The 15,924-nt window shown below is 33.2% G+C and overlaps 1 protein-coding gene across 1 annotated transcript; it reads left to right on the top strand.

Moving 5' to 3' along the window:
• Positions 1-3,125: 3,125 nt before the first annotated feature.
• LOC136274981 (uncharacterized) lies at positions 3,126-14,872 on the top strand. The gene is made up of 3 exons (XM_066083119.1): positions 3,126-4,808; positions 12,266-13,198; positions 14,181-14,872. The coding sequence occupies exons 1-3, from the start codon at positions 3,155-3,157 to the stop codon at positions 14,246-14,248; spliced, it is 2,655 nt and encodes an 884-aa protein (XP_065939191.1). The 5' UTR covers positions 3,126-3,154; the 3' UTR covers positions 14,249-14,872.
• Positions 14,873-15,924: the final 1,052 nt, after the last annotated feature.

Genomic DNA, 15,924 nt, shown 5'->3' with positions numbered 1-15,924 from the left:
GGTTTATGTTCGTCAGAAGTAATAGACAATATTTAAGGTAGTATAAGACACTTCCATATCGTGACCTACTCTAAACATTGTTACCTAACAGCGTAGAGCAACGAGTTAAAACGTTCACTACAAATCTGTTAGTCATAATTCGAATCCCGCTGGGGCTTTTATAATTTTCCCCTTTTCTAAACATTTTTAAACGTAACTTTAGGTCAAATATTGTAAAATTTGTAAATTTAACATCAATTAAAGTATTTTGATTTTAATGTCTTGTTATCCACGTTAATGTAAATGTCGACGGATGTTCCATACCACCTTAAATATATTTCATTGACTAAACAAAAATTTTTGATATTAGTTCCTTGTTACACAATATTTTTGGTAAACATTATTGGTTTTTTTCTTCTAATCTTATTAATTTGATGACACCTTATGTAATTAAAAATTCCTAAATACTATCTAAACAGCTTATGTTTCTTAACAGAATATCCACAATGTGTACCTACTTTTTTCGGAAACCGTTTCTATCCAGTTTCAATTTTTATAGGTATACTTTTCAATCAAGTATTGTGTGCTATACACATCATACTTCTTATTGATAAACATATTAAAAATATGTAGGGAAAGAATTTAAGAGTTTTGTTTTGAGAGCGTTTCTACGCAACCGTTAATCTTAGCTAGGATGTTCACTACTTGACCCTCCCATGATTGATTGAATTTACGATATTAATTTAAATATGTATAAACATGCGTTATAAACAAACTCAGTTAATCCAATGTGTCCTTTAGTCTCTTATATACACATCAAATCGGATATCTGTATTTTGAGTACTTTAATTGAATTAGTTTGTATTAGTTCTGTTATACATGTATATATTATCATTAAACTATTTTTTCCGGAACTATACTTGTATGTAGTAATTTGTAAGAAATAATTTGTTTGCAATCTTATGATGGGTTTCTACACAAGTGAATTACTTACTTTACTTACTGCCCGTGACACCTTTGGCGTATAGGAAGTGAATTCATCACTAATATGTTAACATTGTATTAAAAATACGTAATTATCATTATTGATAAAGCACATAATTTTTTTTATACACCATGAGTTGATTATACTGCATACATGTAAGTACCAAACCGATTTGTTTTTAGCTCACCTGAGCTTTCGCCTGAGCTGAAAGCTCAAGTGAGCTATTCTGATCACATTCTGTCCGTCTTCCGTCCGTCCGTCTGTACACATTTTACATTTTGAACTTCTCTAAAACTGCTTGGCGAATTTGAACACAATTTGGCACAAAGCATCCTTATGGGAAGGCAAATATAAATTGCAGAAATGAAAGACCGATCTTCATTAAAAGCGGAGAAAACCTCGAAACTGTAGAAAAAGGGAGGTGCATTTTAAAGAAATCTAGCAAAAATCATCTTTATGGGAAGGATAATATAAATTGCAAAAATTAAGGGCTAATTCTGTTTCAAATTTGAGTCATGTACGAAAATAATAATAAGACAGAGAGAATGGGGGTTATTCAATTTAACTTCGGGCTCGATATTTCATATATTGAAAACCAGTTTAGAGGACCAGTCTATGTTAGAAGCAGCCATCTTTAACGGAGATGAATTTGCTTGTTGTGCAACAGTTTACGTGCAAAGGGAATATTTGAAACATCCAAAATATGTTTGTGCTATTTATGTGAAGTAAATTGAGGTTAAATATTTCAATATGTTGACATCTTCATTTATAATGGTGGTTTTCGCTTGTTTTGATTTTCGTTTAGCATGTTTAGTTTCTTTTTATTTTAATTTGAGAAGACGTCTTTATTTTAGAATTTAAAATTTTTACGTGCATACCGGTAAATCAGTCAGCTGATTGTTTACATGTACCTGCGCAAAATCTGATGCACTAACAACATATTGTAAAATACTATTCATTATGTTGGTGCATGTATTGTAATTTGGTACGATCTCTACGTAATGGTTGATTTTTGCAACGTGTGCATGCTTTTAGCTCACCTGAGCTGAAAGCTCAAGCGAACTTTTCTGATCACATTTTGTATGTCGTCCGTCTGTCCGTCTGTCCGTAAACTTTTCACATTTTCAACATTTTCTCAAGACCCACCAGACCAATTTCAATCAAACTTTGCATAGAGCATCCTTAGCCTAAGGGAATTCAAAGTTGTGAAAATTAAGGACCACGCCTTTTTGCAAAGGGAGATAATTAGGAATTTATGACAATTTTTGAGAAATTTTCAAAAATCTTCTTCTCACGAACCATAAGACCAGGAAAGCTGAAACTTGTGTGGAAGCATCCTCAGGTAGTGTAGATCATGATCCCCGGTGGTAGGGTGAGGCCACAATGGGGGTCAAAGTTTAACATAGGAATATAGAGAGTAAATCTTTAAAAATCTTCTTCTCAAAAACTAATCAGCCAGGAAAGCTGAAACTTATGTGGAAGTATCCTCAGGTAGTGTAGATTTAAAGTTGTGAAAATCATGATCCCCAGGGGTAGGGTGGGGCCACAATGGGGAGGGGGTCAAAGTTTTACATAGGAATATAGAGAGTAAGTCTTTAAAAATCTTTTTAGAAACTAATCAGCCAGATGATTCTATATAATTGTTAAGACTTTGGCCCAAGGAAAATTTTTCGGCCTCACAAGAAGGTTCAGTGTTTATTGTAGGTTTATATCCCAGATATTAACAATTGTTAAGGATCTTTTTAAAAACTGCAATACTCAACAAGTGATATGACTATAAAATCATTCTGTTAGAAAAGGGACTAATGATTATAAGGGGAAAAATGGATTTTATTTAAACAGGATTTACATGTACATATATTATTGTACATTGTCCAGATATTTTGCATTATGACTCCATAAAGCTGTTTTTATCATACCTATTGTTCCTCAGGTGAGCGATGTGGCCTATGTGCCTCTTGTTGTTGGTATCGTTTTGGAGTGGTTGACTCTTTCTATAGTCTGGACCAGAATGATAAACTATCATTTATTTATTTAGAGAAAATATGTATATTATTACTTTTAAATTTGATATCATGTCTTTAAAACAGTTTTGTAAAAAGGTAGTTTTCATAATTGACATCAATTGACCTAAGATTTTCTTTTTTCATTGAGTAGATTATGATTTGAAAAGATCTATACCCCCACATCATGAAACCTGCAAGCACAACATACAGAGTAAATCAGTGTTCTAAGTGTCCGGGGGACAGAGAGTACTATTGTGAATCGTGTCCATGTGATCTGTGCCAGAGGTGTACAGAATATCATGTAAAAACTCTTAAAACAATAGACCATTATGTTGTGTCACATCATGAGAAAATCAACAATATCCCAAAACAAGAGATGTGTGTGAAACATCCAAGCAATGATTATATAAAGTACTGTGAACCTTGTCAAGTTCCTGTGTGTGATTCTTGCTTTGGACAAAGTAAGCACAATGTTCTCAGCATACAAGGAGTTTATAAAACAAAGCGACAACAACACAGAGGAACCATTCACACCATCAGAAGTGAGGCTCTCTTTTACAGACCTGTTCTCCTGCCAGGAATCACAGATGATATCAAAACCTGTCGCACAGAATTCTCCCGCTATCAATCAGAGATGTTAACAAAGGCCCAGAAACTGAGAGATCTCATTGACTATGTGCTATATGATCTATTGAACAATGTGTTTTGTTGCTTCGATTTCAAGCACAGGTGTTTAAAACAGATGATAGAAATGAGCAGACACATTGTCTGCCTACAGAGATATGTATACATATATGAACAGAGGAGAGTAATCAGACCGCTACAATTCCTCTCCTCCATAAAGACAGCCCTTCCCCAGATACATCCTACACTCCACACCAGCCAGCTCTCCATGACTGAGTCACTTAACAAGGAGGATGTGATATATTCACTAAGTATGATCCAAATCACTGAGAGAGGAAACCGACGCGTAGAAAACGAGTGTCTGCTGAAACTGACGTCTGGTGCTGAGTTCCATAAATCTCTCAAAGTGACACAAGCTGATCGGTGTTTACACATTTCCTGTGTGACATCAGACCGGGTCTGGGTCAGTGATTATGAAGGCAATCTCATCTTGACAAACACAACAGGTGTTCCTCTACATCGTGTTGAGGATTTATGTGACTGTGATTTAATTAATGGTAATGGATTACACACAGTGAACAGTAAGCGTGAACTGATCTATATAAATAAGAATGATAACATCAACAAACTGTCAAAGGATATGAAAACAACCACCACATTTATAGAGAAAACAGACATAACATGGAGACCACGGTGTGTGTACTGGTCCCCATCTACTGGGGATCTATTGGTCGGGATGTGGAACCCTAGTAACAAAAGAAGCAAGGTAACCCGGTACAACCAGTGCGGACATCTGACACAGACCATACAGCACGACTACAAAGTTTGGCGACTGTATAACGCACCTAAATATATAACAGACAACTACAATGGGGATGTCGTGGTGTCTGTATTTAGAGCGGTAGTTGTGACAGAACGTGGAGGAAGACATCGTTTCTCCTACGAAAGGAATCCATTAGCATCAGTACTACAACCGTATGGAATATGTACTGACGCGCTGTCACATATTCTGGTGTGTGATGGTGTAACCCACACAGTACAGATGATAGACAAGGACGGTCAGTTCCTGTCACATCTACTGATAAGACCATCAGGAATTTTCTTACCATACAGCCTGGGTTATGATGTCAACACCCACCGTCTCTGGGTCGGATCAGAGGACAACAACATGGTGTGTGTCTACAGGTATATCATCAGACAGGACGATCTGACAGGTAAGTCTGAGTAGTTATCATTGTGAATTACATAGATTTTTGTTTTAATTAGGATCATTTTTTTATTTAAACATATTGGAAACGAATTCTTTCAGGTGGCTTTCATCATGTTCCTCTCCTAATGATAATATTTACAATATATACAATAATTTTTGTCATAGTGACATTTCTTTATAATTATAGTTATTGACTTTATAATCGGTATATTCATTAATATGCATTTGCAAAGTAATTGTAAATAAATAGTTAAAAAAGTGTTTATGTACAGAATAAAAATAGCAATAAAATAGAAAATTTGATCATTAAATCTGCAAGACTCTTAAGGTTCCTCGACACACCAAAATTTTATTTTATGGATCGATAGAGAATCTTTTTTGAAACATGATTCCACAAAACAGAGATCAATATCGGCTTTCAGTAATTTTATACGAATTTTTTTGTATTTTTTCAGTGAAATAGGAAAAACTGTTTTGCAGACAAACAGAATATATTAGAGCTTAAAACTTGTTGTCAATTAATGTGTAATATAATTATAAATAAATTCATGCCAAAGATCGTTTGGTCAAGTGTTTAATTTTTTAATTAAAAAAATATTTCTGAAAATCAAAATTGTAATTCTTTAATATCTTATTAATCTATGGATAAAATTTTTGAAATAACATATAGTCACATAAACTATTTACTAAACAATGATATTTTACAAAGAAATTGAAATGAAAATGCGAAATTTTGGAAAAATTGCTATTTATCAAATTTGAACCGATCCCGATTGAAAAAAAAAACTGATCCCGATCAGAATTATTTTAAAATTGAAATTTTACAAATAAACTGCAGTTTTTTTCTAAGTAATTGATATCAATTATAAAGTTAGTAAATGACCATTTTACAGCTAAACAACCTGAAATTTTTGCAAAATTCTGATTCATTCTAACTTTATGTGATTTCGTTCGGGATCAGTTTAATTACAATCGGGATCGGTTCGATTTTAAAATTTTCCATTTATACTTTAATTTCACTATTTGGTTTCAATTTCTTGTTGAAATATGATTGTACAGCAATTGTTAAATGCGAGTTACAGTTTACCTGCAGTTTTTTTCCATAGATTTAAAAAATATCTACAATCCTTTTTTTTCATTTTCATAAATATTTTTTTACAAAAATATTTCAAAGTTTATCTGGCCGATTTTGATATGTATTTATAGATAATTGTATTGTGCATTAATTGATAACAAATTTTTAGCTCTAATATATCTTGTTCGCAGCTAAAACGATGTTTCCGGTTTCTATAAAAAAAAAATACAAAAAAATTCATATAAAATAATCAGAGGCCGATATAGGTGTCATTTTTTAATAATCATTTCTCAAAGAGAATTCTTCATCGATCCATCAAATAATGCATTGGTGTGTCGAGACACCTTAAAATAAGTATTAAACTGTTGAAAAAAATGAAGCAGATTGTATTGTTAGACAAATTGTCAGAACCCCAAAGAAGCAAATATGAATTAATCAGAATAGTTTCTTCAAGCCTATTTAAAAGTAAATCATAAAAATGTTTTCTTGTATTTTGATAATTCTTGCATACAAGAAAAAGTGATGTACATCCTCCTTTGATCCACATATACAATTATTTGATTCATTAATGTTTCTTCTGTGCAGATAATAATTCAAAAACAAAAAGAATATGTTGAGATGTTATTTTACTAGCTTCTAATTTGAGAGAATGCCATTTCCGAAAGTGTCGGGTACAAAAGATTTTTTTTTTACCAAGTTCCAATATGCTGATAAGAACAATGTAATTCTTTCTTTTTCTTGTATGGTACATTGAGATATTTTTTGTTACAGGGGGAATAATGTTGTTCAAGTACTCAGGTACTTGCTTTGTATAAATTTTAAACATGGTTATTAAATTAACCTTATTACGTCGATTGACAAGAGGTTCCCGGCCAGTTTCTGTGTTTAATAAATTTGTTCTTTACCTAGAGGTAACTTATTTTTTTTTTCAAAAGTCCATTTTTTATGTATGCATTGTTTACTATATTATTAATACCATGAGACCAACTTATATCATCAGTAAAACGTAAACCAGTTGAAACATGGTCCAGCTGACATTCTTGTAAAAATACTCTGATAATGATGACATATTAAAATAAAAAACCGGAAGATACACCACTGGTAGTAAACATACAACTGAATGAAGGAATTCAAATAAGAATGATACCTCAATATGACAACTAGCGAAATATTGTTTGAGGTGATAGAAAAAACATGGGGGTAGAAGTAAGAACACAATAAATATAAGTGCGCAATGACAAAACAAAATGGTGAATGACAATATATATTACAGTGTTTAAAAAAAAATCAACGAACCGTAAAAGGTAGTAAATGTGATAGTAAATGAAAAAAACCATGAGTTTTATAAAACATGTAATGAAATGAAAAAATACAACGAAAATAAATGTACAAAAGGCTGTAATTCACTGCTCCTTAAATAGGACGGCTTCTGTTGACCAGTACAATGCTTAACAAAGCACGATGATGAGAAAAAGTTGACCAGTACAATGCTTAACAAAGCACGATGATGAGAAAAAAGTGACACAACATAGTGTAAACCGGAATGTAAACACTTTATCTACTGTCCCGCAATTTGTTAAGTGGGTTTTCTATCGTATACATGTAATCACACAAGGGAGGTGTAAAAATACAACATAGGATGACTGCACTAAGCAACGGGTTTAATGTCTTTTATGGTTCTTCTGTTGGGTTTATTTCTTATACTAATATCAATTTTGTTCATTTTATTAAAGAGTTTTGTCAATTTTTAATATAACTTAAGATTTTAGACTGTGAAATCGAACTTAATGTTGATATTACTATGCATGAGAGGTGAAGCTGACATTATCAAAATGGTACTAAAATTAAACTAGCATGAATAACAATGCCATGTATAAAACTTAATGTGATCACTCTTTCACCATAGCTCTATCTATTCTTTTTGGTACATATTTATCATTTATTATTCACTATGATTTCCACAATAAGACCACGCCCATGTAAGTATAAAAGACTTTAAATCAATGTTTGACAACGTACGCGTGTTCGATGACATTGTCCTAGTTAGCACATAACATGTTTCTTTACACGTCACGTGATAAAATTTTGTATTCCAAAAGTTACCTGAGGTGAAAAATCCCGTGGTGAATTATAAAATTGAACATGTACATGTATAAACCGTTGGTTATAACAGAGAAAGCAAAAGTAAAAAGAAGCAGTTTTTTTTTCTCATTTAAACCATGAGCGCATGTTTGTCTATTAATCTCGCTATGACATAATTGGATAATGCAAATATACAACTACTGTTAAACGGAAAGCAATAGACAAACATGCGCTGACTATGTATAAAGTCAGTAAAATGTGGGTGTCCTCATTATCGATAAGAGATTCAAGAAATTGTGATGACCCCCGTCTATGAAAACAAATTGGTACAACATGCTTTTATTTTACGCAATTACATAGAGTTGCAGTTTGAAAGTTGAATTTTTGCAATTGAAAAAAACATTCGTCCTTTAAAATTTATTTCTCCCAAACATCGCATGCCCTTAAGTGCGGTCACCCTTTGTAAAATTCACATATTTGATATACATTTAGTTAATTAAGGATTTAATGCTGTCGTACGATCGGTCATTTTGTGAAGGAAAGCTCGTCACCACATCAGAAAACGAGCTTTGGCGCGTTTGATTAGTAGCTTCGATAGCTTCCTCAATGTACGATTTACTGTGTCCCGCATCGTTGGGTCACGAGAGACAAGATTTCCTATGTCCTGATCAAGACTCGTTTACATGTACCTAGTTACATATAATATGTAGTTACAAGTTAGACATGCATGAATATCATTATTATCATTCTTGGGAGTTGATTTCAATCAACTCTCCAATGCAGTCACTCTGGCAAACCGAAAGTGAAACAGTGTTTGGACCAAAGCACAAATCATCGCCGCTGACAAGACTTAGTTCTTGAGAATAATTGATAAACTCGAAGTAATGTACGCTAAACCTTTGTTTTTAGCTCACCTGAGCTGAAAGCTCAAGTGAGCTATTCTGATCACATTTTGTCCGTCGTCCGTCTGTCCGTCTGTCTGTCCGTCTGTCTGTCTGTCCGTCTGTAAACTTTTTACATTTTGAACTTCTTCTCTAAAACTGCTTATCCAATTTCAACCAAATTTGGCACAAAGCATCCTTATGTGAGGGCGAATATAAATTGCAAAAATAAAAGTCCGATCTTTATTCAAAGCGGAGAAAACCTTGAAACTGTAGAAAAAGGGGGGTGCATTTTTAAAAATCTTCTTCTCAAGAACTACTGATTCCAATTCAACGTAGTTTAGCATAAATTATCCTTATGGGAAGGAAAATATAAATTGCAAAAATTAAGTGCTAATTCTGTTTCAAATCTGAGTTATTACGAAAATAATAATAAAGGAAATGAGTGTTTCAATCAGTTTAATAGCTTCGGGTTCGGCATCCGGTAATCCGGCATCCGGTAAAATTGGTAGGCAGGACTTGGTCTGGGCAAAACAAAGATTGGCAGTTATTAATCTGCCAATCTCATTAAAATTTCAGGATATCTGATGGACTAGTATATTTGTATTCGCTGTAAATATTGCTGCAAAATAATGCGTATTTGGAATCGACGATTGTCGATCTGCCTTGGCTTTTATTTTGCCACGGCCCGGGTTTGCATACCCATTTTACCTAGACTCGTATTCCATACTTCTAAAACGAGGTTCTTTGTTTAAAGCAGCCATGACATTATACGAAAAAGGGTCGATCTGACTATGATGAATTTGCTTGTTGTGCAACAGTTCGCGTATAAAGGGAAATCTTTGAAACATGCAAAATATATTGTTGCCGATTTTGTGAAGTAAATTCAGGCTAAATATTTCAATGCGTTGACAGTTTTCACACATGACGTTGGTGTTAGCTTGTTCCGATTTTCGTTTCGTTTTCATTATTTCTGCTTGTAACCTGGGAACTATCGTCTGTATTATTTCGTGATTTTTACGTATCAAATCAAACAGAGACTTTGGTAAATCAAACAGTTAACTGTTTACCTGCGCAAATTAAGCAAAATCGGATGTATCAAAAAATAATGAAATACAATTCATTCTATCGGTAATTCGATCGGCATTATCTTTTGCGTAATGGTAGATTAATGCAATAGGTTTTGTTGCGATGCTCGTCATTCTTGAGTTTATTCAGTTTAAATAAAGTTTGACATTGCTGACGGAAATATGTAGGTATATACATGTATATATATGATTCATTTCGAAAAAATAAATTGTGTTCTTTATTTGTTATAGTGAATGTTTCTTGTGTTTAATTGTTTTCAATTTCTATTTACTAACCATATTTGAGTGTTAAGCTTCAAATTATAAGCAAGATACAGAAATTTTCTCACAATTCTATGTTTGTACACATGATCTTAAAAACTAAAGATTAAAAAAGTAAAAAAATTGTCAATATTTATTAAGAAAATTTTCAAAGTCTGTTCGTTCAGAAACAAACTTTAACATCTTATTGTATTGTATACTTAACATGTTTTCGTCATTATTACTCCTACTGTACATGTGATCCTTCACTGTGTTTGTGTACATTTGGATAAACTGATTTTGAACCTCAAATACCAGTGAACTGGTCTTGAGTGAATAAAAGAATATAAAATCTAAGGCCATTCGTTTTTTCATTTTAAATGCTGAATAGGAAATACTAAGTTAAAAATCATAAGCTGAATGTAATAAACTCATGTGAACAAAATATGAATCAAACCTAGGCGAACTGTGAGCTCTGTATCTTGCTTATAATTCTACGATTGACGCTGAAATTTTGGTTGAACATTAGAAAATCTCTATGAATTAGAATATGTTAAATACTTGTACAAACAAAATAAAAGAATGATACTAGTATTCTGTATATATCTACTCTCTGGGGCCCTCTCTTTATACAATAAATAATGTGAAATCTACATCAATTTTGATAGTTTTTCAGACACGAGTAAATAAAAACATCTTTAAAACAGTTTCCATATTTCTGACACATTTCTGTTGCGGGGATAAAGTAATTATCGCTATTCCTAAGAATATCACATCGGAAAATTATCCTGGTTTGTACGCGAGGTAAATAACAGTCATTTACTTATAATGGAGAAGACAAATAAAATTTTTGAATGTTTTTAATTTGAGGAATTGAGCACATTGAGGTGCAATTTTCTTCTTCACATCTATACATGTAGGGTTTTTAAAATAAAAAACAATAACTATTATTTTTTTTAATACAATAACTAGTAAGTACTGAGTAGTTGATGAAAAAATGTACCTATATGCACTCATATATTTTGATCGCTTTACAATATTTATTTTTTGTTTTTCTACCGAGGGACCATATGACACAATATCTTTTGAACGCCCATTGTTGCTCAGGTGAGCGATGTGGCCCCATGGGCCTCTTGTTTATAAATACCTTGAAAATAGTCAGATTTTAAAAGGTACGAACAATTTCGACATTTTTTGTAGTTGTATGTATTCTTTAGCCAGAGTTCAATATAGTACTCTACGCTCGGCCGACAAGCATAGAGCCTACCTTGCAATTGCTTGTCGGATATTAACAGCGACAGCCGAGCGTTTGGTTGAACAAGACGAGGGGTTCAATTGCTTGGATCCATTTTTCCAGAAATATTTCTAACACTGATACATAGTTTGATTGAATTTATTCCATCTTTAAATTCATATGGGGTTTTATCAACATTCTTGTGTCAAAAAAGTCCGAAAATTCGTAATATAAAAATGTGCGTAATTCAGATACAGATTAGAAACTTCCTGTACTTGTCATGCAAAATAACATATCATTGATTTTAAAATAAATAAACATCGATAAAATCCACTCCCATCAGTTCTTCGGTACTTTGATTAAATAAATTGAATTATCTATTTATCAATAAATTGTAAGCATCCCCTACTTAGAATAAAATGCAGATATATAGCATATCTGTAATCAATCAATTTTTTGTATAAATATCTATGTCTTCATGAAATCATTCCATTCATTAGTTATTGTGCACGTCTCCATAATTAAAAGATCCATTTTAACAACGCGGTGGACTCTTGTTATGATTCTTTGCATCAAAACAATTTAAAATTGCAATGGAGAAAACTTTGCATTGCAGATGAAATATATGCAGGGACAACTTTAGAGTCAAACAAATGTTGTTGATATCAAAGAGTCGACAATGAAATAGACAGACATATCATATTGTTGTGTGAAATAACCACCGAAATTCCATGGTCTGTTTATGATGGTTCTATATAGTTACATTATAATAAACACAAATTGCTGAATAAGTGGTTAATAAAAGATCTGTTGTTTGTAATCAATCGAGTCAATGTCACTGTAAATGTTTAATGTTTGTAGACCTTAATCCATCAACTTCTGATGTTATGGAACCACTGAGTGACATCCCAACTACAGAGACAGAAAAACCACAGAAAGGAAACAAGTATCTGCTGAAACTGATGTCTGGCGCTAAGAACCATCAATCTCTCACAGTGACAGGTGTCCGTTGTTCTTATCACATTTCCTGTGTGACATCAGACCAGGTCTGGGTCAGTGATAGAAACAATCTCATCTTGACAAACACAACAGGTGTTCCTCTGCAACATGTGAAGGATTCATGTAATGCTATAGGATTGTGCACAGTAAACAGTGATAGTGAACTGATTTATATAGACAAGGATAATAACATCAACAAACTGTCAAAGAATATGAAAACAAGAACCAAATTTATAGAGAGAACAGAGTCTAAATGGAGACCATGGTGTGTGTACTGGTCCCCGTCCAATGGGGATCTACTGGTCGGGATGTATAGAGAGATTACAGAGTTTAAAGGAAAAGGCAAGATATTCAGGTACAACAAGAGGGGAAAATTGACTCAAACCATACGACACGACAAAAAAGGACTTGAACTGTATAGATACCCTATGTATATAACAGAGAACAACAATGGGGATGTCGTGGTGTCTGACGCATTGAGTGCTGTAGTGGTAACAGAGCGTGGAGGAAGACATCGGTTCTCCTACACAGGACATCCATCAGGATTAGGACTAAAACCTTTAGGAATCTGTACTGACGCGTTGTCACACATCCTGGTGTGTGATGATAACAGTCACACAGTACAGGTGATAGACAAGGACGGTCAGTTCCTGTCACATCTACTGACAAAATCACAAGAGATGGGTAACCCATGGAGCCTGAGTTATGATGGCAACACTCACCGTCTCTGGGTAGGATCAGACAACAACAAGGTGTGTGTCTACAGGTATATAGACAGACAGGACGCTCCGACAGGTAAGTCTGAATTACAAATCTTTCACACTTTTCACATTTTTACTCCTTTTCCAGAAGCAGTGTCCCAAATTTATCAAACTTAGTACAAAGCATTCTTATGGGAAGGGAAATATGAATTGTTAAAATAAAGGACACCACCTTCTCTAAACGGGAGATTATTGCGAAACTGTGAAGACTGAGTTAAAATTGGTTGAGTTAAGATTGTCTTCAAAAATCTTTGTCTCATGAACCACTGCACCAAATATGCAAATATTTACAAAAAGCTTGTATATATGAAGATTCTGAATTGTTAAAATTGTGATCCCCGTACCAATACCTCGGCCCAAAGGGTGGTTCAAAGTTAACGTAGAAATACAGAGGGAAACTATTTAACAAGATGTCCACCAAGGACTACAATGCTGCAGTTAATTAGATTACTATGCAAATATCCTAAGATAATGTAGATTCTGAATTGTTAAAAATGTGACCCACGGACACCATGTTATAAATGTTTTAAGATATTGTTTTAAGAAATACAGTGCAACCCTGAAGTAGTTACTATACTTTGTAAGCATCATATTTTTATATTCCCGTGGTCACATTAACCTTTCAGTAGCCTTTCAGTAACCTTTAATTTTTTTTATTTTTTTTTCATTTTAGAGTTTTGTTATCTCTTTAATGCGTTGATGCCTAGGCTATTAATATTGGTCAGTTCAAGCATCATTGATCTTATGATAAGATGTTTAAAAAAGCAGGCTTTTTATATATTGTTTCAATAAATGTATGGCAAAATCTTGAAATATATGAGAAATATATGAGAGTGTTACAATAATTCTTTGAAAGTTCAGTTCAGTTCATTATAAACCCTTTCGAAATAGAACTATACAGGAACTATAGTTTAGGTGGGCAATATGTGACCCATGTGCCTCTTGTTTTGTTGATTTGTAGCTTCATCAATATACTATATGATATTAACTTTAAGCTTATTAATGCCTTGTTCTAGATGATGATACAAACTTCACTTATTTGGATGTCTCGTTCAAATCAACATCAGCCATAGAATGGAGATAGCGTGGATATTGACAGGTTTTAAATGTTTTGTACAAATCTAATCTAATCTCAAAACTAACCTAGTTCTTTAACATATTCATTGTAGATGTATTTAACATGTATATAATTCACATGGACTGTAATGCTGTAACATGGTTGTCTGTTGATGAATGTAGAATAACATCTATCAGATATTATTATGCCTCCTGTCAATTTGTTTCTCTACATTCAATACTTGTATATTTTTGTATAGTATACAACGGGTTTATGTAGCGTAAACATACTATGCCGAAATAGAGAACGGCAACTGTTTTTAAAGGAAATCTTACTAGCGCCGACAGCGGATTTTGAACTCACGACTCTTAAATCGTTACGTTTAATAGCACAACGCGTTACTGTTAAGCCACATCAGCCGATGGTTCAAATGCGGTTTTTCTATATATAAAACGTAGATACATACAATTGACATCAAACAATTTTTCGTAAATCTCCTCGTTATTGACAGGGTTAAAGGTTCTGGTAAACTTTTGGACAAATTGATTAAGTAAACCATTTTACAAAGAATTTGTACTAGAGAATCACGAAGACGCATTTTTAAATGACGCTGGATAAAGAATTTACCAAAATAAACATCGAAGAGATTTCGTCTGCTAAACAACTAGTTTCTTGGTAAGGTCAATCGTGTCTAATTTTTCTAAGAAATAACGAACATTTGTTGATTTTTGTGATTGTACAGCAACTTGTTGATAGAAAATCAAACAGCAGTCAGCATAATAATAACAAAAGTGTTGTGCATGTATTCTGCCTAAAGAGTTGGCAGGGTCTAATACATAGTGCATATTCGGCTCGTACATGAACAACACAACACTATCATATAAATCAAATCAAGTTTATATCAGTAAATTGATTTTTATCGATTTGAATATTATTATTAACTCTGCTAAACATCAACTAATCAGTTTGGTATTAATCATTTACTACATCATTTTTCAGTTTTTTACCGATTAATTAACTGTTTTACGCCTTGAGAGGAAGAAACTGCAGAAAAAGCGGTCATATTGCTCCAATTCTTGCTGACTTCAGTAGAATTCCGCCCTAAATACAAAACCCTTGCCTATAACTACATGTAACTAACATTGCATAGGCTCAATGCATGGTATTTACAGGACCTGATTACAGTAATATCCGTAAAATTAACGTTATGTTCTTATTCGTTAACACTCAAACGAACATAAATAATTTATGAAATAAATAACAACACGTATATAGATGCAGAAGCGCTCTCAGAAGTGCAGTTCATGCAGAAGCGCTCTCAGAAGTGCAGTTTAATTATTACATGTATACAATCACATAATTCAATTTTCTTGTGTTCTTTTTCTCTACAAAAACAAACCAACACATATTAGCAAAATATTTATATATATATATATATTTTTCATAAAACCAAACATTTATGACTATCTTTGAGGGCGGGTGGGTGGGTGGGGAAACGTCTGCTTGCACTGAGAGAGAGCCTTCGAATGACTTAAAACTCAATTCTTTTCCAAATCGTGCGTACCTTACGAGAATACCTGTAGAACAGGTTTTCTATAAATATAATAACCAATCAAATTGGTTAGTCTTCATAACAAACACCAGGTAAACACGTGTTCGATCAAAACACGTGTTGTAATTCCTTCAATAAATACATTTATGTT

This window comes from Magallana gigas, chromosome 4 (assembly GCF_963853765.1).
Source record: "Magallana gigas chromosome 4, xbMagGiga1.1, whole genome shotgun sequence".
Taxonomy (NCBI): Eukaryota; Metazoa; Mollusca; class Bivalvia; order Ostreida; family Ostreidae; genus Magallana; species Magallana gigas.
This window is presented reverse-complemented; position numbering and strand designations above follow the sequence as displayed.